This window comes from Cyprinodon variegatus, unplaced genomic scaffold (genome assembly GCF_000732505.1).
Source record: "Cyprinodon variegatus isolate N-32 unplaced genomic scaffold, C_variegatus-1.0 Scaffold1476, whole genome shotgun sequence".
NCBI classification, from domain to species: domain Eukaryota; kingdom Metazoa; phylum Chordata; class Actinopteri; order Cyprinodontiformes; family Cyprinodontidae; genus Cyprinodon; species Cyprinodon variegatus.
Window position 1 is genome coordinate 8796 of NW_015151929.1, and position 24799 is coordinate 33594.

Here is a 24799-nt window from a genome sequence, read left to right on the forward strand (position 1 = left end):
TGTGGGCTGCTATTCCTGTCGTCATGTTAGTCAGAGATCAGATGTTTTCTCCTTTCTCACTTGGCTGACTTTCACCTATTCAGTTCTGGGGTTGGTAACTCCAGTAATACGGATCGGTAACCGGGGTTACCGATCCGTATTACTGGAGTTTCCATGTTAAAGCTTTGGTTTCTGTTTCAGATGAATCTGAACCACCCAGGAATTGGATCTCTGGCTGTTTGCTCTGGGTTCCTTCAGGGTGCCTGTTCAGGTGTGCTGGTTTACCTGTTGCTCCAACGTTAAAATCTGAGATGATGAAAGACTGAGGAGGAAAGTGTGACATGTGACTCCAGGGTCTATCTCTGTCTGGCTCATTTGATCTCACTGATCAGATCTCTGACAAGTGAGATGGAAAAAAATTACCAATGAGCAAATCAGGAGGCAGTTCCTGAAAGCTTGCATGTCTTTGCTTTCTAAGGTTTAGGATCATTTCAGAGTTCCTCTCATTGTCTGGATCAGAACCAGTAAACATAAAAAAAAAAACAGTTTTCAACCTCAGACTGGTTCTAAAGTTAAACAAGCTCAGTAGGCTGGACTCTTTTTTTTTTTTTTTTATAGTTCCTACGTGCCCCTTGTTTCCTTGACAACGCTGCACACACAGTCCAGAGGTCAGCTGCTCAGACTGACTTGACTCCAGGTGAAACAGGGTCACATGACCACAGCAGAACACCTGATAGGCTGGAGCCAGGGTGTGTGATGTGTTCCAATAGGCTGTGTCCAGGCAACACTAATAGGAGGAAGAGAGAAGAAACTTAAGAAGAGGAGGAACTGTAGTCAGACAGACTGACGGAGGAGCTGAGGAGGAGATGGAGCGGAGCGTCATCCACCTGACCCATTGTCAGAAGGAGATCTTCTGCTTCTCTGTTCCTGAGGTGTGTCCGAGCTGTGGGGAGGAACTGAAGGGCCGCAGGCTGCAGGAAGCACCGGTGAGCCTGCCCTCCCCCTTTACAGATGGACATAAGACCTCCTGCTGCCTGCTGGTCGCTCCTGCACACAACAACCTGGACAGGTAACAGCAGAGCCCCCCCTGCACAGGTACCCTCAGGTCAGCCTTCAGTCACAGGGTTTATTCAGACATATCTATGGTTAACTACTGCTAGAACCCAGTTGGTACCGCTGAGTCTGAGTAGAAACAGGTTGGGGTTGGGGTGGTGGTCAAGGTGTTGGAGAGTGATTCTTTTCATATTAACTGCCATGAAACAGTAGAGAGAATTTTTTTTTTTTTTTTTTACCTTGGCTTGCCTGAGTCCAAAAAGCAGTTTGGATCAAGTATGATCTGGTCTGACAGCAATCCAACCACTATGTTCTTCTCTGTCCCTCAGAGACTTCAGTGGGACCTCAGATCTGCACACTGGCATCTCCAACACTAAAGGTATGAAAATCTGGGTCCAGGTGAGGAGTCCTGCATGTCATCCTGGTGACGCCGCCAATGTGAGTCTCACCTGATTCCACCTGTACTTATATACAGGTGTGGTGTATAACTACACACAGGATGGTGTGAGGCGAGATCAGAGCGGATGGGCCCTCTGTGTCAGCGTCCCCCTGGTACGGCCCGACATGTTCCACCTGCTGGCTCAGTGGGATCAATATCTAGAGCGATTTTCTGAGGGACCAACATGGGACCCTGTATGGCACAAGTACGTTTAAACCTAACCTTCCCAACACATCTGTGGCTCCCTCTGACCCACCTATCCTCCTCTTTGAGCAGCTGTAGAGTCAGACAATGTTCATGGAGGTGGCCAGGCAGGGAGCGATCACATGGAGACGTGGCTCAAAACGGATAAAACCGGAACCACGTCAGGGTGAATCCACACCGTACAAACAGAAAAAATGAATGAGCAGAACATCCATATTTTCCAAGTAAATCACTCCAGACAAACCAGATTTTCTTAAAAACCCTTGCTAATAAATATATACACACATATTTACAAATCCACAAAGTCTAAATTAGAGATATAGTTGGATTCAAAGTGTTTTATCTCTCTGGGTTTAATGTCTGAGAGGATCATCTTTTCTATTGGTTTCCCCACATGCTAGTCTTTGTTACATGCTCACCAAACACCACTGGCTCTTGTTCCAAAGCATACTTCTAGTGTTTATGTATCATGTTAGCTTTGGTTTTAGTCCCTCATTGTAGCTCCACTGCTCTAACTCACTGTATATTTTGAAAATAACTGAAAAGGACAGAACCAAGGTACAAACCAGTGACTGTCCATATTCAGGACAAGCTCCTGCTATCCAATCCACTGTCCCCACTATCTAGGTGACTTGCATAGTCCCATAACTTTGCCTTCTTCACCATAAAACACAAACGCTTATTCTGAAAAGAGCTAGAATTCTGTATTTATTTTTATCTTAGAGGTTAGTATGATTATGTAAAAAATAACTACTGTGCTTTTGATGAGAGTTTATGGTTATAATACTAAAAATTAAAATGTCTAATCAGTTTTTTTAATCAAATAAACATGTTTACATCAGACTTCACTGTAGCAATTAACTAACTCATTACAACTTTTAAGTGTAACAGATTTGAGAACAAGCAACGTGGCAATAAAACAAAGGAAACAAAAACAATGCAAAAAATAACACGAAAAATTAAGTTAATGGAGGTAAGTGTGTGGAATTAGTGTATAATTTGAGAGTTGACATTTCTGAACTTTGTCCTTCTGAATAAAAATGTTTGCCTATAAAAATAAAATGACAGGGATACAGAGTTTCTAAATAATTTTTCCCCATCATTCTTTATCCCAGCTGTGGTCACGAGGGGTGCTGGTGCCTATCTCCAGTTGTCTATGGGCGAGAGGGGGGGGTACACCCTGGACAGGTTGCCAGTCTATCACAGGGCAACACAGAACAAACAACCATTCTCACACACACTACTAAGGAGAACTTAGAGAAGCCAATTAACCTAACATTCATGTTTTTGGACTGTGAGAGGAAGCCGGAGTACCTGGAGAGAACCCACGCATGCTCAGGGAGAACATGCAAACTCCATGCAGAAAGACCCTGGGCTGGGAAATTAACCCAAGACCCTCTTGATGTAAGGCAGTAGTGCTACCCACTGCTCCACTGAACAGCCAAGTTGTTATTTTGTACAGAGATTTAATCATCTGTTCAAAAAGAAGCCAGTGACGATGACATTTTTTATTTAAACAAGTAAATCTCTCAAAAGTTTTTAATGGTCGCTTAGAAAAAGAACAGGTGGTCAATTCTGAAATGTCAAATAGTTTAGCAAAAAAAGTGAGAGTATAACTGCTGCCACCTTCTGTTTGAGAAGGAAACAGTTAGTTATCATGGCGATATCCAAATGGGAACAACAAATCACCTGGTTGGGGCCAATGATTGTTTAAGGTCTAATGATTGTCCCCCATCACCTGTCTGTGTGTTTCAGGTTCCATGAGGATGAGCACAACTGCTTCAGCTTCTGTCTTCAGTTTTTGAACAGTGTCCTGGAGCTGGAGGGTCAGAGCATTCTGACCCGAGAAGAGTTCACCCAAAGCTTCATCCTGCCGAGGATGAGGAGGGTGTCCAAGTACACAACACTAATCCAGCACCTCCAGAAACACCAATACTACATGGTGGACAGACAGGAGGAGTCAACGCCCAACAGTTAAACCAATGCCACCTTTCCTTTAACCAGCTTCTTTATCCTGAAACAAAAATATCCTGAAACAATTGCAGACACCTGGGATGATTCTAGATGTGCAGACATGTGAAGGGAGCCTCATGGATACACATGTTACTTCAGGATATTTATTATAGTGTTGAACAGTGTTTACTTCATGGGTTTTATTTTGGGTTTTGTACTTCTGTGTAATGTTCCCATGCAGGGCTTGTTTTTCATTAAAATTGGTTTCTTTTGAAAATGTTGGGGATAAAAAAAACAGCTTAGAGTGGATTGTTCCTCACAACATAAACACAGTTTTCATTGTTTGACAGAATGTAACGGGTTATACATTTTTAAAAAATGTGTCTTTTAGACTTCAAATGATTCCGAATCTTTATGTACCAGACTCAGACATGCTAATGAACTTTCTAGTTTATCTAATTATGATATCTAGGTCAGGATATACAGTTATCTTGTTCATTATGTATAGAACACAGATTTGGAAATGAAATGGAGGCACAGACAAAGTTGATATTTCTAGAAATTTTTCTGTGAAATATATATTTTTTTCTCAGAGAAAGAAAAGACGTGGGTAGGAACTGTTTATATAGTTATGTTTCCAGTCGGACATAGATTATGTGACACCGTGTCTGCACGCTTAGACACATATATATCATGGATATCTATGCTTAGACACAACAAAATCGGCTAAACTTCTTTCTGGATCAGACTCCAAACATCGCAAGGACAGACATAGAGAATGCAGGCGGAGTTCCGACCTCCCAAGAGGAGAACCCGGGTTTATGAGGACTACGAGGCTCCGCTGCCGCTGATCCGGAACCTGCAGGAGAGGAAGCATTACCGGGGAGAACTGATCCACCGGCAGGTCCTGGTCTGCCATTCAGATGACATCCAGAACATCCACAACCAGGTTGGTTTGGTGATGATGGTCCACTTAAACCACGACTGATTTGCTCAAGATCCAATAAAACACTAAATAAATATTTTTTTTTCTAGAGTAAATGCATTTTTTTCTTTCTTGCATTGAGGAAATAAGAGACACTCTGCCAATGGAACAACAAAATTTACATTAAAAATAAGAAACAATTGAATTTTCTGATTTCAAGTGCACATTATCTAATTTTAAGAGTACGTGTACTCATTCCATTGGCAGTCATCTTAATTACCTTCTCAAATTAAAGGTAAATACACTTAATTAAGAATGTTTACTTATTTGTAAATTGTTTTTGGAGAGAACCAGGAATAATTTGGTCCTGATCCAATGAAACCAGGAATTATTTGATGTCAATCCAATAAAAACAGGAATTATTTGGTCCTGATCCAATAAAATCTGATCTTATTTGGTTCCCATCCAATAAAAACAGGAGTGATTTGATCTGAATCTGATAAAACCAGGTCTGATTAGGGTCTGATCCAATAAAACAATATTTAGCTTCATTCTAGGTTCTGGACTGGTTCTTCTTACCCTGTTTGAACCAAGGTGTTTGACTCTAGAACATCTCACTTTGTGTGATCTTCAGTACCAGGTTGCTGAACTTCACACTAATCTGACATGGAGGTTGTTCTCCACAATGGAACACGTGGCTGCCACGGTCCAACCGTAGGAGCCTTAATCTTCAAACAAATGGAAAATAAGGATTAAGCAGACAGTAACACACAGCATGGATCGTTCAGTCAGGCTTAGTTAGCGTTAGGATTCACTTCACAACTCTTACTTTAAAACCATCAGCAGTTGAATCAAAAAGCTTCTTCCTGATAAACCACAAACAACACATGTATAAATATCTATTCTAACTATTTCTTGTCCAAGCAGAAAATTAATTAAAAATTAGATGGAATTAGGGAAAAGATGTTCACTTGTTGGCTCAGTGGATTGGAGGGGGTAGGGGTTTGGTTCCATTAGGCCTGATTCTACTCGGTTGGTTCGGTTCTGGGGAAGAAATTTGTCTCGATTTGGCTCAGGAACACGATCTGCTCATCCAACAGGCAGCTCACAAAGACACTTGAAATATTCTGATGCAAACAACAGAAGGAAACTTTGCAGGGTTTCATTTTGTCACTCAGAGTAACCTTAAAAGAGGGAGTCACCTTAATGCTGTGGATAGCTTTGTAGCAGCGGCTCAGACTGCGGCAGCAGTACAACCAGAGCTGTGCTGCCGGCTGTTCTGTGGGTAGAACAGAACTGGGTGGTTTCTCATCTGCTTCAGCAGAAAGATTCACAAAACACTTTCAACACTACATTCAGCACCTTGTGAATTGTTGGCAGAGTGCAGTTTTCTTCCAGCGAACACCGACTCTTCTCCTGAGGGGTTTTGGTGGCTACAGCGTAGCCTCAGCTGAAAACTGGCTTGACTTTCCCCTGAGAACCTGAGGCAAGAGGAAGTCGAATGGAGTCAGCTGCTTAAGTAGACTCAGTTTTCAGGGATGTGGTGTCAGGTGGGAGTCGCACCTGCTTACATCATTGACATTTGATCCTCAACACCACATATCAGTATCAGATTGGATTGGAAAAAATTTAACAGTGCATCTTTAATGACCCGATTAGTAAATCCTTTTGGAGCCATTTCTCCCTGTTTTAAGTAAAACCCCCGCTGGTTTGACATAATATTGATCTTCAGAAGTACTTAGTGGATGATTATTGATTTTATGTTGTTGGTTTTATGAGTGTTATTTTAGTTTTACTTACTGTATGTAGAAGGTCTTTTGTAAATGAGACTGTAACTCTTCCTGTAAAAGTATATGACTGAATAAATAAATAAATAAATAAATAAATAAATAAATAAATAAATAAATAAATAAATAAATAAATAAATAAATAAAGATTGTAATCCTGCAGGCTGCTGCAGGATGCCAGCTGTTGTCCTGTGAAGCACTTTGTGCTTGCTAAGTAAACATTGATTGACTGTTTCAGGGTTATTTCGGTAAAGGACTTCTATCCAGAGCCCGGCCAAACCACAGCATCTCTGACCAATGGGAGCGTGAGTTTCCACCTGCTCAATGACATCTTCTTCAGTCAAGTCTGATTCCTGCTGCTGACTGTTTTCACCTGACCACTGTTTCTGTGTCACAGAGCACAAAGGATTACTTCTACCTGTCATCTCTCAGTCTAGGTAAGTGGCATCACATCCCGTTTACTACATAGTGAGGTCACATCCTGACTCCAAGCTGACTTTTCTCCTTGAAGTTATAGGAAAAAAAAGGTTCTCTTCACCTGAAAAACTTCCTGGATGAGCATAAATGTTTTAGTAATGTTTGAAATCCTTCCAAATCATAGAACCAGCTGTTTGAGAACTCTGTACTGCTAGAAATCACTGCTGCCTTGGACACAGTAGACCACCACAGATCCCTGTAAACCTCAGTAGATCCTTTATTTCACAGCAGGAGCAATAATCAGAGGGTCAGTTCTCCAGCAGAGGAAGTCCTCCCTCTCTGATAGTTTTTCACTTTGTGTTGGTGACTGTAATTCATCCTTTGCTGACCATCCACAGGAGGTACCACAAGGCTCTGATTTTGGATCACTTTTTTGTCCTTGAAGTTTTTGTGTTAAACAGTTTTTTATTGAGGAATCATACATGAAAATCGAAACATCAACAATACACATTTGTCCTCTTTTTTTATGTGAACAAAAAACATAAAGACAATACAAAATCAAAACCAAATGAAAACCAAACTTACATCTTATCACACAGAGAATCAAAACAAATTCTCTTCAAATAGAGTTATTAATATATTGCTGAAGGGGTTGCCAAGTTCTGTTGAATCGCTTTAAATTATTTGCTAATGAGAACCGTATTCTTTCCAGATCCTCCAGCCATAATTTAACCAATGGAACCTCTGATTTTTTCCAGAACATCAACACTAGCTTTTTCCCAATGATGAAGGCATAAGATAAAAGTTGTCGTTGGTATTTATTAAGTTGAGAAAACTGAACAGAAACTCCGAGCACAATCAGAAATGGTTCCAGCCTCAGCTCTATTCGAAGCATATCTGATAAGGTTTTGAATATGCCAGACCAAAATGGGGTTAATTTTGTACACAAACAGTAAGAATGAAGAAGTGTGGCTTCTTCAATATGGCATTAGTCACACAGTGGGGATGTATTAGGGAACATTTTATGTAACTTCACCTTGCAGTAATAAAGCCTGTGCATAATTTTAAATTAAATGTCCTTGAAGTTTTTGTTACTTTATTCTACAGAAATATGGGATCTCCTGTTTATAGGGTGAAGTCCATCGAATCTGTTTCCTCACTAAGGAGTCACTCTATTTAGCTTATTTTGGAGTGTCTTGGTGTTAAAATAGACGTCAGGATTGCTAACTGCATCAGGTCTGTGGAAAAATCATCATTCTTCAATCTTTTCTTTTAACCAGAATCATCCAGGTTTCTCTGTCAGACCCTAGGCTAGTTCAAAATGCAGCAGCCTGTTCATTTTAAACTCTTTCTATCTTTTTAATGGCTTTGAACAACTTATCTGTGCAACCTGCTGCACCATCAGGTCCACTAAGCTGTTGTTTTTAAATCTTTGAAAAATGGATCTGTGCAGCACTGTGGTCGGTCTATTGTAGACGTAGACTGATATATCGGCCGTACGATATCTTCGGCCAGTATTAGTGTGTTTTTATTATTTTCTTGCATGCAGTGTCTGGTTCATCAATACTTTCAGCAGCCATGCTTTCAGATCATGTGAAACACGTGCATGTTTGCTCCCTTAATTTGCCATCTGTTGTTAAAGTGTTGTAGGATTTGTCAATAAAAACATAGTTTTATCATCTTGTTGTGATCTTGTCATTTTTAACATTTAAGTGGAGAAAGAGGAAGCAATATTAACCTAAAGAATTGGCCCCCAAAAACTCGGCAGCACGTATCTGGCATCAGTTTGACTGATGTCAAAATCATGGGCATCGAGCTCAAACTAAACTGTATCAGTCGAGCTCTAGTTTGTTGTGATGATTTAGCTAAAGAAAATGTATAGGAAACAAGCCTTTCACATCAGTCAGTTTTATTTGTTTGTTGTCCTATTTAAAGGAAACCTCCTAAATCAGGTCTTTCCCATCAGCAGTGCTTAGCTTGACTGTTAGAGGTTGAGATGTTTTACCGTACATATTTCTTATTTTTTTCTTGATTTGATCAGGCGTGTATAATTATTCATTGTTATTGTTTCATTTTCAAGCTCTAGGCTGTTTTGATGTATCCAAAAGTGCTATATGAATAAACCCAGTATGGCATGTCTGACCCCTACAGGTATGAAGAGCTGCTCAGGTGGGCAGAGGCCGATCTTTCCTCTCAGGGATTGGATGAAGAGGCTGTCAGTCAAGCGCTGCTTGCTCTGACTGAGGCCGTGGAGTTGGAGGATGAAAGGAAGGAGGAGGAGGGTGGAGGGGAGGTAAAGGAGGCCAATGGAGTGAAAGAAGAGGAACCAGGGGGAGGAGCCTGTACTCAAATAAGGGGGTTAAGGGCGGAGCCAGAAGTAGAGCCAGAGACTAAGAAAAACTGCAGGTGGAGTTGATCGATTCAGAAGCTATTCAGACTGGTTCTGATGGAAAACGTAAGCGGACCCTTTTCATGTCAACATTCAGGTCCGTCCAACTAGACTCAGAACTGGACTCCGGTTCCAGCTCTGACTCCGACCCGGATCCAACCTCTGACTCTGATGCTGGTCCTGGTCTTCATATTCCAGGACCAGGCTATGTCCTGGTGGAATCAGAGACTCAGGTGAGTCTTCTACTGAAACATCTGCTCCTGCTTTTTTTTGTTTTCTTCTCAGCTGTTGTTTATGTTGTGGTGTTTGTTTACAGGAAGGGGGTGGAGTCAGGGAGGTGAGGCGGAGTCCTCTGGCTCTTACAGAGTACCTGCAGCTCAGCCTGGAGGAGGTAACGCACCTTTTTAGGAAAGTTACTCTGGTTTCTGCTCACCTGCCTGCCTGTCCTTCTCACCTGTTGGCTCACCTGCCTGTCCTTCTCACCTGTTGGCTCACCTGTCTGACCTACAGGCCTTCTTCCTGGTCTACGGCCTGGGCGTCCTGTCTGTCTACCTGCAGCAGGTGGGTGTCGCTCATTTGGATGTCTGATTGATGCGTTTTAATTCATCAGGATGTGACAAATAATCGTGTCCCATGATTGGTCAGGAGCCCCTGTCGGTGGTTGACCTGTGGAGGAAGTTGCGATCACTGAATCCAGACTTTATCAGCTCATATGCTGCATACCATCACTTTCGAAGCAGGGGGTGGGTCCCTAAAGGAGGAGGCGGGGCCAAGTACGGTGTTGATCTAAGTAAGACATAAAAGTCGGAGCTACAGACTTTGAATATAATCAGAGTCTTTGGTAACCATAATTATCTCCCAGTGATGAGTCTGTGAGCTTATTATGTGTGTTTTTTTTCTCTTGTTCTGGCGGCAGTGCTCTACAGGAAGGGACCGCCGTTCTACCATGCCAGGTAACGCACACAGAGTCCAGGTCACGTTTCTGTGTTCAGGTTTTTATTATAGTATCGAGAACTTGGTTGTCGGTTTTGGATGTATGTAGGAAAACATTGCTGAACTTCATCTATTGCTGCGTTCAGACCAAACAGGTGATGAGAGTTGAAAAGGTGTCTGCCTTAACCAAATACTTGGACACATTGAAGTCAAATGCTTGTGAGCATTTAGTATCCTTTGTCATTCTCNGTGTACGACGGCAGATGCAATCAGGAGTAGCTTACCTTAATTTGCTGTAAGGAGTGAAAAAAAGTGTTATTCTAAGATGTTTTTCTTTAATTTCATCCAGATTATGATCCTACTTTCAAATATTCATCCATCCATTTTCCGTCACGGTTATCCCAAGCGGGGTCGGGAGGGGTGCTGGTGCCTATCTCCAGCGGTCTACGGGCCAGAGGAGGGGTACACCCTGGAGAGGTCCTCAGTCCATTGCAGAGCAACACAGAGACAAACAACCATTAACACACACACACACACACACACACACACACACACACACACACACACACCTAAGGAGAATTTAGAGAAGCCAATTAACCTACAGTCATGTTTTTGGACCGTGGGAGGAAGCCAGAGTACCTGGAGAGAACCCTTGCATGCACAAGAGAACAGGCAAACTCCATGTAGAAAGACTCTGAGCCGAGAATCGAACCCGAAACATTCTTGCTGTGCTACCAGCTGAGCAGCCCAACTACTACTACTTTTTACATATTCTGTTCTGTTTTCCTGAACACCAAACCTGGGAATCCCAACTGAAAACTGCAAGAACCACAATATAAAATTGACTCCTCTGAAAGTTTTGGCTTTCATCATCAATTGTTTCACCACAGTTTAGATCAGGCATCCCCAAACTCGGTCCTCGAGGGCCACTGTCCTGCAGGTTTTAGATGTTTCTCTGCTCCAGCACAGCTGATTTTAATTGATAGTTGATTAACAGGCTTTTGCTCTACTGCAATCATTATAATCAGCTGTGCTAAAGCAGGGAAACCTCTAAAACCTGCAGGACAGCGGGCCTCGAGGACCGAGTTTGGGGATGGCTGGTTTAGATTAAGAAAATATTATCGTGGAATTAAAACGATCAGAGCGCTGCCATTTCTCCCACGTCTTTTAATGTGAGCTCTTTCTTTAAACCTCTATCTTTTATGAGTTGTAACCCCTTTATTGATATTTATGTCTGGTTTTATGCTGCAGTACTNATCATCAATTGTTTCACCACAGTTTAGATTAAGAGAAAATTATCGTGGAATCAGAGCACTGCCATTTCTCCCACGTGTTTTAATTGGAGCTCTTTCTTTAAACCCCTGTCTTTTATTAGTTGTAACCCCTTTATTGATATTTATGTCTGGTTTTATGCTGCAGTACTGCAGAAGGAGAGATCACGGCTTGGATGCAGTTACTGTCTCCCAGCCACTGATCAGCTTCTATGCTTGATTGATTGATTTTCCTATAGTAGCATCTCCTGCTTTTGATACATTTGATGCATCTAAATGCCTGAAAACTGAAAATAAGATGCATAAAACACATTGTGGACTTAGCAACGCCGCTAGATGCTCATCAGCTGCAGACTTTGCATATAAACCAGACACCCATGGTGCTCGGAACATCTTCGGTCTGAATGTAACGTTAGTCCAACTCAGAGAATCTTCTTCTCTTGTAAAACAAGGGTCTCCAGCTTTCATCTCTTCACATCCGCTGTGTGTTGTTTCTTATTTTTTCCCCTGTCCTCTTCCCATAGTTACTCTGTGGTTGTAGAGAGGACTGATGAAACTTTTGCGGGCATGGCACTGCGTCCGTTTTCCTGGCGTTCTCTGGCAGCTCTCAGCAGGATCACAGCCAATGTCTCCAAGGTAACGCTTCTCCTGTTGCTGCTTTATGAGTCTGCTGCTAATCTCTTGATGATGGATCCTGATTGGTTCTCAGGAGCTGATGCTGTGTTACATCATCTACCCAGCTGACCTGTCAGCGGATGACTTGGACTCACCTGAGTGCCTGAGCAGATTGAAAGTTCAGGTAACTCTACCTATCAAAAAAAACATGAGCCATTTGGGCAGATCACCATGGTAACAAAGTGCATTGACACTGTGAGCTAAAAGGCCCTAGAGGCGCTGTTTAGCTGGGGCTATGAAAATAGGAAAGACTGAGAATGTTTCTATCATTTTAGAGGTGTTTTACATTATTGTATGAGTTTACATGTGATCTATATTTATTACTTGGTTTTTAGAAGTTATCACTGTAACATAATGTTTGAGATTCCTCCATTTTAAATAACCTGACTGGACCTGTGTCTCAGTGTTTTAATACTTTCTGATTGGACTTCCTGGAAGCAGTCTCAGGTTACAAACTGAACTTCCAGGATGTAGGCAGTAAACTGAACCAGAACTTCTTCAGGTTATGACCAGCCAATTGCCCCTCCCCTAAACCCAGTTTAGCATGCCGCAGTCCCCCCCCTATTTTCCTCCGAGAACTGCACACCTATTAGTTCTCAGCAATTGCATCTTGGTGAGGTCTTCATTGGTCTTCAGCTTGCTCACCAGCCTGGCAGTGGGGGGATAATGCCATAGTTAACACCATCCCACCAGGGCCTCTGAGGGATAAGCTGGGACAGTCAGGAATGAACCACCCCAGGATTAACGCTGAAAGCATTTGGGAGCACATAGACGTGTCTATCAAAGGTTGGTCTGATGGATGGCAGCACCTCAGGACCCCATGCATGAAGCAGTTATAGAACGGGATAGCTCCTTCAGTGACAAGCTTTTGCATCCAGATACACAAATGAGCGCTTCCTAAGATCCTTCCTCCCAACGGGCTCAATGTTGTTTACAACCATGCTGTTATTAACTCAGATTTTTAATCTGGTCACAAATAATTTTCCCTCATTTGCATTTTTTTTTAGCTGCTGAAGTCTTTTTGCTATGATCTGCTTGATGCACTTCTTCCATCTTTCATTAAAGCAGCCACTGTTTTTCTGTCCCTTTGTTTTTACCTCAGTGATTTTGCCTTTTTTATGTTAATATTCCTTTTTCGTTATTAGCAGCAGTTCACTGTGTGCTATGATTTTATTGAAGGTTTAGGTTGAAACAAATATGACTGATGAGCTGCTACGTTTGTTTACCACTGCAAAATGATGTGTCCAAGTTTGATAACCAGGATGATTGGGCTGTTTAAGTACCTGAGAGTTGGCAAACTGATAAGTCACTGAGGTGCTTCGAATGGACCTATAGGAAGCATTTTGGATGCTGGTTTATACCAATTCCTGAAAAAACGAATAAAAAAAAATTTATTTGTCATCTCATACCATCAATATCTAAAGTAGCACCAACGAATGGCACCATGTACCTCAGGGTTATTCATTTGTTATCAACCACTATAAAGGTTTGACTGGAGGATAAATGGACAACATATTTCTAATGTCTTATTTTTCTACAGGAAGTGATCGTCAGCAGGTGGGTTTCCTCCAAGGAGCGAGCAGAGCAGGACGACATCTGATTGGCTGATGGCAGGGGCAGCCCAGTGATGATTCCAGATGGAGATAAGAGGAAGCCACTCAGAAAGAAGATCATTAAATTATTGGGTGAAGGTCTGTTTCTGGGGACAGAACAAGAGTTTGCAGAGGAGCTGCTTAATGATGACAATCCAGCAGATGTTCACATCGGAGCACCCATCCTGATTTTCATGTTGGGGTGTTTGACTCGACATTTAAGGAAGGAACCGTGTTCTGAAATCCTGCTGTTGGTCACCCGTGGACCCTGATCCGGAGCAAACGCTGCAGGTGCTTCTATCTAATCAATAGAAACTGAGAACTCAAACCAGCACTGTGAAATTATACAGCCTGTTATAACAGAACATGTGTTCAGGAATCCACCAGAGAGGAATTCAGATTAGTTTATTTATCCCCAAAAGGGTATTTAAAAAAAAAAAAAAAAAACTGCTTTTGTTTTTTTCTATATAAACCACTGGATACTCAGCCGTGAAGCTGTTTTCACAGTGGTAAACATGATATCATATGGATGTGAAACGCTTACATGTATTTTTGCTACAGATATTAAATATGATGCATCACCTCTGAAAGAAATAAAAAAAAAATCAGCTTCAGTCTTTTTTCTTTAGGTCTAAATGACTACAACACCACAAGTAAAAACAAGAAACTTTAGAGATTCTCCTTTTAAAACTGCACAGAATTTCTAAAAAAAAAAAAAAAAAAATGTCTCACAAACCCAATGCTGGGTTACTGATCCTATCTGGTTTTAATTTTTAACCTTCTGGAATATGTGACGAGCTTTATTTCATGTGCCGTCGCTTTTTTATCTCAAGCGCAATGTTATGTTCTCGCAATAAAGAAGTCTCGCGATATCTTGTGGGGTTGCCATTTAAAGCAGCAGTAGCGAAGCGCGAACTCCGGGGCTGAAGATCCGTTATCCGGATAGAGGAGAGACGGTCACCCGCACACAGCCCACCGAGCTGCCCTGTATCCAGGTAAACCTTCACCCTGCTGCAGATAAAAGCCCCAGTCTCATGGTCCAGCAGTGGAAGCGCCGGCGGGAGCGACGCCGTTCTGGAGGCCTGGCATTGGTTTTTGTTAGCCGCTAGCTGCTGCTAGCTGCGGAGCTCTGCAGCTTCTGATCTAGCTGCGCATGCGCACAGCCACCAGCACACCAGGTTGGGTCTGTTAGCGGCTAACTGCTAGCCGAAGCAGATCAAAGAATGACTTCCAGATTCAAAGTCCCGATATGCTCCCGGTCTTTAATAATAACCTCTCTATGGCTGCCCATCCCGAACCTTGAAAAGTTGGGATCTGGAAATCCCAAACCCCGATAGGGGGCTGTAGAAGAAACAAGAAAAAAGTGACAATTTAACCGTTCTGTTTGTGACTGAAGCTGCATTGCGTAGCTAAAGGTAAACGAGGGAAGCTCAGGATGCTGGGACATAAACAGTTCATTAACGTTTGTCTGAAATCTTGTAAGTTTTAAAACGGTAAACCAAATCCCCCCTCAGCCAGTAGCGCAGTGGTCCCCAACCCTGATCTTCAGGGAGCCTCTTGTATTAGGTGTGTCTTTTGTTTCAGCACACCTGATTCAAAAACCTTTTAATCATCCATTATTTTCTGGTGTGATGCATCATGGAAACAACTAAAACATGTAGGAAAGGGGTCCCTGGAAACAGGGTTGGTAACCCCTGCAGCAGTGAAATGTGATCTTCATAGTTCAATTAATAATCCCCATCTGTTGATCCAACACACAACCAGAGCTCACAGCAGATCTCATCACTTTTCCTGATCCTAGATGTTCTGTTCAGTTTTTTTTTTTTTTTTTTTTTTGTTTCATTAGAATTCAGTTAGTTATATTATTGCTGCTTCAAGTCCAGAAGTCAGCTCATCTGGATCAAATTAGTCCCTTAATTGAGTTGTTTGATGTTTAGTGCTGAAAACAGGAAACTGAGGCACTTCCTTTTTGCTACCGATGGATCTATCAGTGTCTACAACCACCCACACCCACCTGTGGGTCTACAGAATCAGCTAACTGACTGAGAGAGGTTCTGTTGATTGGACTCACCTATCAGATGTATCAGCTTCTCTGTGTGTGTCTTTGTGTAGCAGCATGATGGCGGATGACTTGGACATCGAGGCGATGCTGGAGGCTCCATACAGAAAGGTGAGAATCCTCAGACACACCTTCCAGGAAATTCTTCAGCCCCTTAGGTGTAAACATTAGATGTGGAACCAGGAGCCTGTTTCCTGTTCTGCTGCCACTGATTAACAGGTTATGTCTTTTATCAGGATGACAGCAAGAACCAGAGCCCTGATGGACCGGAGGAGCACAGCAAGAGGTGGGACCACCTGTGTGTCTGCTGATCCATTTATTGGCTTTAATGACAACACTAAGTTTTGTCAGCTGACCTGAAACAGGTCTTTAAATGTTAAAGCTGAAACTGTCTTATTTTCAGCACAGCTCTAATAGAACTCTCTGAGGTTCTGGTACCAGATTTTTACTCTGACTTGATTGGTTGCCATCTGTCTGACAGGAAGAAACGTAGCCAGAGTCGCAGCAAAGACAGGAAGCGCAGCCGCAGTCGGGAAAAGAAAAGGAGCCGGAGTCGAGATCGCAAACGCAGCCGTAGCCGAGACAGACGCAGGAGTCGCAGCCGGGAGCGCAGACGCAGTCGCAGCCGAGAGCGGGGTGGGCGCTACAAAGACCACCACAAGCAGTAAGTCGCCTGGTTTAGTTTGTCTCATGATGTACAACAAACCTGCTCCTCCAGCTTCTGTTGGTAATAATGAGACGGAGAAGCCATAGCTTCATCCAAGAAGAATAGTTTTTCTTTAGGTTCATCATAGAACTGGTTCCTGGCCAGCATCTGAGCGAATCAGAAACCTAACAAACTGTTTTTTTCAGCCGCAGACGATCGAGGAGTAAGAGTCCAATCAGGAAGGAGAAGACACCACCCAGGTGAGAATGATGGAAAGATGGAGTGTTTCTCCTTGTCCACACCCTGTTAAACTGCTGCTGTTCTGCAGGCTGCCTTTAGACAATCTGACCCCAGAGGAGCGGGATGCTCGCACCGTTTTCTGCATGCAGCTTGCAGCCAGGATACGCCCACGGGACCTGGAAGAGTTCTTCTCTGCTGTTGGAAAGGTATCCAATGTCTCTGACTCTCTGAATGTGTTGAGTAGTTTGTTCTTTTAACGTTAACATCTGCAGCAGGCGAGCTCAGTGTCAGCTGGATTCACTCTGGGTCATTATCACCACCAGACATCATGCTGCGTTTAGTTGATCCAATGCTACGGTTGTTGGGTTACCATAGTAACATATAGGGCTGAAACAGTTAGTGGGATTAATCACAAATAATTGATTATTGAAATAATCGTCAACTAATACAGTAATTCATTCATTGATTAAGTATAGTGACTCTATCTATGTAGAGTCAAAACATGCCTTTAGCTGGCAGAGCGACCCACTCAGAGCAGCAATTATACCAAGATTGTAAGATAATACATAAACATTTTGCATTTAAGATAAAGAAAGGAACAATTTAATTCTTCAATATGGTCAATCCAGAACTCCCCAAGTGGAAAAGTTTGAGTTTCACCTGGTTTAATTTAGCAAAAAATCTTCTTTAAAGAATCTCTGAATGTCCCATTATTAATCCCAAAAAATAATTAACAGATTAATCGTTTTGTAAAATAATTATTAGTTGCAGCTCTAAACATATACCTCCCCCACAGGTGCGGGACGTAAGGATGATCTCTGACAGGAACTCTCGCAGGTCAAAGGGCATCGCCTACATCGAGTTTGTGGAGGCCAGTTCAGTGCCTCTGGCCATTGGCCTGACGGGGCAAAGGCTGCTGGGTGTTCCCATCATCGTACAGGCCTCCCAGGTACTCAAACATGCGCTTCATCCATTCCTACTTGCGCACACTCACGGGTTCACACACACATGGTGTATTATAACCTAAAGGGGCCACAATGTATGATGGTTCACAGAATATGGTGTAAAATGCCCAGTGTAAACAGACCTTTAAAAAATATTTTTTGTAGTTTGAGTTTATCCATTTTCCTCATTACGTTTTTCAGTAAAGCATTACCAAGAAAAGAACCACCTCAACGAGACCACTGCACCTCACTGTGTGTGCATTTCGATCGTATTACATTTATTATCTAGGTTAGTTTTGACCATCTCTGTTTCATATGGGCTTCACAATTTGGTGTGTTAAAGGAGAAGCAGTATGTAGTCTATGCTGGGTCCGTCCAAAACACAGACCTAAAGCATCAGCTTGCATAGATCACTTTCAGACTAGGCCTTAAGCATGATTACGTGCTCAAAAGGCCCCCTGCACGACTGAGCGACCTGGAGGAAAAATACTAATCAGTACGGGTTACATTGTTTTAAGCTCAAAGTTCAGACTTTCAGTGTGAACAGGAACACACCTTAAGCAAGACTCTCAGGATCATAACAGAATCGGCTTGCTTCTGCATAGCTAAAAAAATATGTGATCACATGAAATATGTTTGGATGAGAGGATAAAAATAATTGCATCGCACCTTTTTATATGGACATAAATAACCCTCGGTCAGTGTGCCTCATTCAAAATAACTTAATTCTTACAAAAGTTCACATGGATTACTAGCAGATTGACGTTTGGCATAAACAACCCCTCATGATTATAATTTTATTCGGCAGGATCACAATGAAATATCTTTACATAAAATGACTGACATGTTTACATTATGCATTTTTAGTCCCAAGTGTGTGAGAGTGACTATGGAAGCTGCAGAGGGACATTCTTTTCTTTCTGTATGGACACATCAGCCTCTGTCACTCCTGTCAAATCCGCTAAAATAAACAATAGAAAAACAAACTAGCTGCTGGAGGAAAAGACTAGTTGCTGGATTTTATTCCCTGTTTCTAACATAACACACAAAAAATAAACCGCCACTGTTATATTGAATTACCTTGTTTTGATTTTCTCCACCTGAAAATTTATGAGGGGCTATGTATTTTGTTTGGGAGGGAGCTATGTTTCTTTGTTTTTTTTTATCTACAAGCTAGAAATGTCCCCAGATTTGATTTCAGAAATCTATTCACTTTACGTTAACATGAGGCAAACACAGAACAGTAAGTGCTCTGAAATCTGGCCGTTGTTTTTACTTGGTGTGGGCAGGGTAATTACTTTTTTCTCCACAATATCTTGTGAGGACCCACTGCTAACAATTTCTTAGGTTTAGAACTAACATGCAAACAAAGTTTAGGTTTGAGTCAGCTGAGATATATACTGGTAATGTTAGTGATCTATGTTAGGCCTTAGAAATGAATTAAACATGAACTGAAGTCATTAAAAAGACATACTCAAAGATGGGAAATGACCGATGTGTTTGTGTTTACAGGCAGAGAAAAACCGAGCTGCTGCTGCTGCAGCTGCAGCCAACAACCTTCAGAAGGCGACGTTTGGACCCATGAGGCTCTACGTCGGCTCTCTGCACTTTAACATCACTGAGGAGATGTTGCGAGGGATCTTTGAACCATTTGGGCGGGTGAGACACACAGAGTGATAACCTCCTCCATCCAGGAGTTAACACAGTTCATTCTGATGCCTGGTTTATGTTGGTCAGATCGAACACATCCAGCTGATAATGGACAGTGAAACGGGGAGATCTAAAGGCTACGGCTTCATAACAGTAAGTTTGTTTCCTCCTAATTAATAGAACATCAGAACCAGGTGATGAACAGGTGGATTGTGATGTTAGTTTGCAGACGCAGAGTGTGCTAAGAAAGCTCTGGAGCAGCTGAACGGCTTTGAGCTGGCAGGACGGCCCATGAAGTTGGGTCACGTGAGCGAGCGGACCGACATATCCACGGCTTCATCATTCCTGGACAACGATGAGCTGGACCGGTCAGGAGTGGAGCTGGGCACAACGGGGAGACTGCAGCTAATGGCCCGGCTGGCTGAAGGTGAGGCCACGCCCCTTCTCTCACCCTGTGACAGTCAGTGTGAATCTGACATCTGCCGATGTTTACACAGGTACAGGAATGCAGATCCCTCCTGCTGCTCAGCAGGCTCTACAGATGAGCGGAGCGATTGCTATTGGAGCTCTGGCTGCTGTGTCAGGTAACACTATCATCACTGAAGGACATCACTTCAGCTGGACATCATTAAATTAAAACATGAAACATTGAGCTCTGACAATCTGTCCATCATGTCAGATCAGTGAAGGGGATGTGTAGATATTCTGAAGTGAATATTAATAGTAATTGCAATCATATCATTATATATAGGCATAGCTACAATAGCTCATTTATCGGGCAGCGCCAGGTCAGATGATCTGACCTATCAGATAATTTGCACATGCTGTATGTAAACCAGTATTCAACTTATTTATGATTTATTGTGGATAGATAGTAAATTAAATAACATTATTTCCCATCTGATTAAGTGATTATCTCTGGAAGGAAATTCTGTCAGTGTTGTCAGGTTTCCTTTGTCCAGTAAATGGTGTTGCTGTTCATTCTTAAAATTAGCCTCAAAGAACACAAAGGGCAGTAAGTCAGAGTGACAAACCCTGTCTGTTAATAATTTTACATCTTTTTTCACTGGAAATTAACATATTTCACATTCATTTTTTTATAAATATATCTAAGTTTAGACATGTATTTAAGTTTATTCAGTCTGTATTTAATACAGCTAGCACAACAAATTCGTAAAATATGATTAAGTTCAATTTTTTTTTTTTTTGTTGATCAATAACATTGATAAACTTTAAAATACTTGGTCAATCACTAGGTTTAATCTGTGTGAACGGCAGGAGCCGGGGTTTTATTCCTCCTGCAGGTGCTACAGGTGATCTGTAAGCAGAAGGTTGGAGCAGGTGATCTGCTGTTTAACCGGTAAAGGTCTCTCATAGTTTTCTCCTGGTGTCTCTTCCAGCTGCCATGAATCCAACCCTCAACATGAACATGAACACTCCAGCCCTGAATCTTCCATCTCAACCACTCGCTACTCACTGCTTCCAGCTGTCCAACATGTTCAACCCCAACAGGTGAGACCCACTCATGATTCACATCTCTTATCATCCCTGCTGATCAACCCTGGGATGTCAGTCTGGTTCTTGATTAGAATGAAAGCTGGTGGCAGTAGATCTTGGGTTGAGCACGATGGCTGCTTTTCTCTGATGCCAACTACGGCCTGGATGTGTCCCTCAGAGTCGGAAGGAGGTTTTTCACCTGGTCGGTTTTACACCTTGAAACAATCCAGCTTGTTTTTGGTGTCTTTGAGGAAATGTTCTGCTGATTTGTTGTCTTTGAGGAATTAACCCCCAGGTTTACCTCTTCGTCTTACTTTGTGTCACTGAGCAGGAGTCTTCAGGCTGTTGAGGTGACGTTCTCCAGGAACTGAACTAAAATGGAGATGCTTCCTCTCATTCAGCCTTTAACCTTTAGTTAAAGAACGGGTCCATTCTGACCCGGACTCACTGTTCTGCTCTGCCCTTTATCCTCTTACTGTGAAAGGTTTTACCTCACAGCTGATGGGAAGCGAGACAACAGGAAGTGATGAAGGTGGACTGTGAACATTGTGTTCCAGCTGAGTGCATGTGTGTGTCTGTGTGTGACAGAGTGTGCGTTGTGTTTCAGTGAGAACGCTCCAGGCTGGGAGCTCGACATCCAGCATGACGTCATCGAAGAGTGCAACAAACACGGAGGGGTTGTCCACATCTACGTCGACAAGAACTCATCTGAGGTACGCCGATGACCTTTGGGTTTACATTTTATTTTAGTTATCAGATAAAATTTTTCTTGTAAATCGCTTTTCATGCCACGGGCAATACAAAGTGTTTTACATAGTTATAAAAGCAAATGCATAACAAGATAACACATGCACTCATACACAACATCTGATACCTAATTGTTATCTTAACTAAAAACCCTAAAAAAATGGAATAATTTAACTTAATGCTGCTGTGAGAAAAGGATAGGTTTGGGATGTTTTCACACCCATTACTGTAGGAACCCCCAAGATAATATAAATAATGTAATAAAGGAATTCAGAGAATGTGACCTTAAATAAAATATAATGGAAATAAAATATAATGGAATAAAATTGAATAAGTAAATTAAGATCAATAAAATTTTGAGTGAAATTAAAAGGTTAGGCTAAAGCCCTGAATACACCAAATCCATTGTTCTATCTTAAAATCGACAGGAAATCGTGTTGTACGAGGTCTTGGAGTTTAGCGCTCATTGGGAGTTAATGGGGATGAACACATCCAACTCGATTTCTGCATGGGGCTTGCATAGCTCTGACTGCGATGGACCCCAGGTCTATTTTAGTCAGACTATGGAGCAATTTAGCAGCAATTTCATGGGTCTGACAGGAAGGGAGTCGCAGTTAAAAAGTAAAACACATCTGCTTGGGGGGAAATGCAAAGTAAAACCTGCCATTTGCACGGGGGAAAAAAGTCCTTTTTAGAGTCACACAGCACACATATTGCAGGGGAGGCAGACCTGTGCATAAACAATCAAAAAACAGAGGGACTAAGTGGTGATCCTCTTTGAGCCTTGCAAAAACGACGAGGGACAGTAGTGAGAACGCAGCTTATCTCTTTCCCTGGGGGAGGAAAAAAATAAATTCGACAAACTTCAGGAGAACAGGAAACAGATATAGTAAAACAGTGATCCTTTTTTAGCGTCACAAAAAAACAAAACAGCGAGGGGCAGAAAGTGGAGCTTATCTCTGTCCCCCTTTATGAAAAAGAAAAGGGGGAAAAAAAAGACACCATATTGCTGATATCAGGACTGTCACAGAAACCACCACCAATCTACTTGTTTGTTAATAAATTACTAGTGAAGTTTATTCACAGGTAGTTTTGAAGAATCTGTTAATAACAGGAGATAATAGTTATAATATTATTACTGATCCTATTGACTCACCCTAGTTCAATAGTAATAAGGTAACTATGGAAACTGGACGCATTGTCTTGTTCCCTTTGGTCTTGGGGAGTGGTGGCCTAGTGGTTAGGGAATAGAGCTTGGAATCCTGAGGTTCTGAGTTCAAGAAAGACCCTTAACCCCACACTGCTCCCCAGGCACCGCTCAATAGTAACCCACTGCTCCCAAAGGGGAAGGGTTAAATACAGATGTAAATTTCTCCAATGTGAGATCAATAAAGTTCAATTATTATTATTATTATTATTTAGAACCCCTTGTTACTTAACTGCATTTAAAAAAAAACTGCAATTATGGAAACTATGGAAAGGAATATCTCCTCTGGACCAGAACCAACATTGTGCTGAATCTTTATCTGACCCAGACACTTTAGCGGCTCTTTGCGTCACATATTTATATAAATCACATCATCTCTTTATTAGTCAGAAAACTCAAAGGCAGAACCATCCAGAAGTAGGACCTATTCAGTTTTATGTCCTGTGAGAGCAGGATGAACAGTATGAGTTTCCAAATGAGTATGAGCTGTTGTGTCTTTTAGGGAAACGTTTATGTGAAGTGTCCCTCCATCCCGTCTGCCATGGCTGCTGTTAACGCCCTGCATGGGAGGTACTTTGGAGGTAAGATCTGCTGTCACATGACTCCTGTGGACCAATCAGAGAGCAGATCTGACTAATTCGATTTGGCCTGTTTCCAGGTAAAATAATCACGGCGGCATATGTACCCCTGCCCACTTACCACAACCTGTTCCCAGAGTCGGTCACTGCCACCCAGCTGCTGGTTCCACCTCCGAGACGGTGATCAACAGTACTGCCTTCTAATGGGCCCTGGACCATAGATGCTCTTTTTTAATTCTTTGCTCCTTTTGGACCATTTTCATCATTCGACTGCCTGTAGAGGGCACTAATTATATATTTGTTTTATTCTGGACATAAACAACTGACTCTCCTCCTATTGGCCGCTTCCAAACACTTTTCACATGATCAAAGCATCTACTTCCTGATCCCTTAGTTTCATTGATGTGGCCCCGTCCCTCAGTGTGTCCTCCAGGTATTGGCTCTGTGAGCTGGGCGAGGGCGTGGCAACAGCAAGCTGTCGACTGATCGGTTCCTCTGAAACAGTTTAGTATTTAAGTGTTTTTTCTAATGTTAATTTGATTTTGTAAAATGATTGATTAAAAATTATTTTCATGTCACTCTGAAATGTAACAGCATGATTTCTGTCTCCTGATTGGCTGGAAGGTAGGTACTTGGGATGTGTTTTTTTTTTTTTTTTTTTTTTTTTTTTTTTTTTTTCCTGAGACACTAGCTGTTTTTTCATTACAAGTGTGTGCAAAACAATTTTGAAAAGTTTTGCCATTTCAGTATTTCTATTAAAATGCAAAAAATTAAAATTGCACACGAATACATTTGTTCACACGATAACTCTGGGGGAAAAAAAACATGGGAGCGGTGAATACAAGATATATCTATATTTCAGCCACGGCTCTAGTTGGCGCCATTATCCTCTGAATACTTCTGGTCTTGTTCTTCTTTTTACAAAGCATTAAGGTCCAGTTCACTGATCTCTATTTATTAAATGGATTGCTGATAACCCGAAAAAGTGAAGCCATCGGCCGCCATATTGGTACTCTTCACTCCCACGGAGATGCTCAGTAAAAATGCCTGCATTTGTAGCATTTGAGTGCAAAAACAAGCAGTTACTGGCTGTGGGAAGATGTTTCACAGGTAATTTCCAAGTCAGTGGGTGTAATAACCAGGAAAGTCTATATATATATATACACCGATGTATCCCATAGCAAAGTATGTAGCTTAACATTAGTCAGGCTATTTCTGACTGACTCGAAGATATTGACCGAGTTAGCCATTGAGATAGTGTCTAATGTTAGAAAAAAAAAAGTGGAGTAAAAATAAAGTAAATCATGTCAATGTAGTAATTCTTAAGTGGATGACACACTCCTTTTTGTAGTGCTTGCTGTATTTCTCATTTGAAAAAGTCATGTGCCAAAACGTATGTTACATTGACGGAAAAAAAAGCAACTCAAAAATTTTTAAAGGCTAACGCACAGACACAGCATAAAATTATACATCATTCATTCATAATTTGCAAAGAGGAAAATACTACAGCATTAACAGACATATCCTTGTAAATCAGTGCTGATGTAAAATTTTGAAATCATATGTAATATGTAATCACCATAATGTCATCAATACATGTATATTACAGTTACA

The 24799-nt window shown here is 41.8% G+C and overlaps 3 protein-coding genes across 3 annotated transcripts; all 3 read left to right on the forward strand.

Moving 5' to 3' along the window:
- The first annotated feature begins 833 nt into the window (after nucleotides 1-833).
- mkrn2os (MKRN2 opposite strand) lies at nucleotides 834-3684 on the forward strand. The gene is made up of 4 exons (XM_015403293.1): nucleotides 834-1048; nucleotides 1362-1411; nucleotides 1508-1676; nucleotides 3431-3684. Exons 1-4 carry the CDS (start codon nucleotides 846-848, stop codon nucleotides 3651-3653), a joined length of 645 nt encoding a protein of 214 aa, XP_015258779.1. The 5' UTR covers nucleotides 834-845; the 3' UTR covers nucleotides 3654-3684.
- A 441-nt stretch (nucleotides 3685-4125) lies between these two features.
- On the forward strand, nucleotides 4126-14038 carry tsen2 (tRNA splicing endonuclease subunit 2). Its single transcript, XM_015403283.1, has 13 exons — nucleotides 4126-4312; nucleotides 4344-4577; nucleotides 6579-6645; nucleotides 6738-6777; nucleotides 8909-9163; nucleotides 9244-9379; nucleotides 9463-9537; nucleotides 9657-9707; nucleotides 9792-9936; nucleotides 10063-10099; nucleotides 11875-11986; nucleotides 12060-12149; nucleotides 13566-14038. The coding sequence occupies exons 2-13, from the start codon at nucleotides 4407-4409 to the stop codon at nucleotides 13623-13625; spliced, it is 1239 nt and encodes a 412-aa protein (XP_015258769.1). The 5' UTR covers nucleotides 4126-4312; nucleotides 4344-4406; the 3' UTR covers nucleotides 13626-14038.
- A 460-nt stretch (nucleotides 14039-14498) lies between these two features.
- LOC107103540 (RNA-binding protein 39-like) lies at nucleotides 14499-23840 on the forward strand. The gene is made up of 15 exons (XM_015403274.1): nucleotides 14499-14612; nucleotides 15730-15787; nucleotides 15913-15962; nucleotides 16158-16340; nucleotides 16529-16582; nucleotides 16651-16768; nucleotides 17359-17511; nucleotides 19019-19165; nucleotides 19244-19309; nucleotides 19379-19583; nucleotides 19654-19740; nucleotides 20557-20668; nucleotides 21261-21366; nucleotides 23110-23188; nucleotides 23266-23840. Exons 2-15 carry the CDS (start codon nucleotides 15734-15736, stop codon nucleotides 23367-23369), a joined length of 1518 nt encoding a protein of 505 aa, XP_015258760.1. The 5' UTR covers nucleotides 14499-14612; nucleotides 15730-15733; the 3' UTR covers nucleotides 23370-23840.
- Nucleotides 23841-24799: the final 959 nt, after the last annotated feature.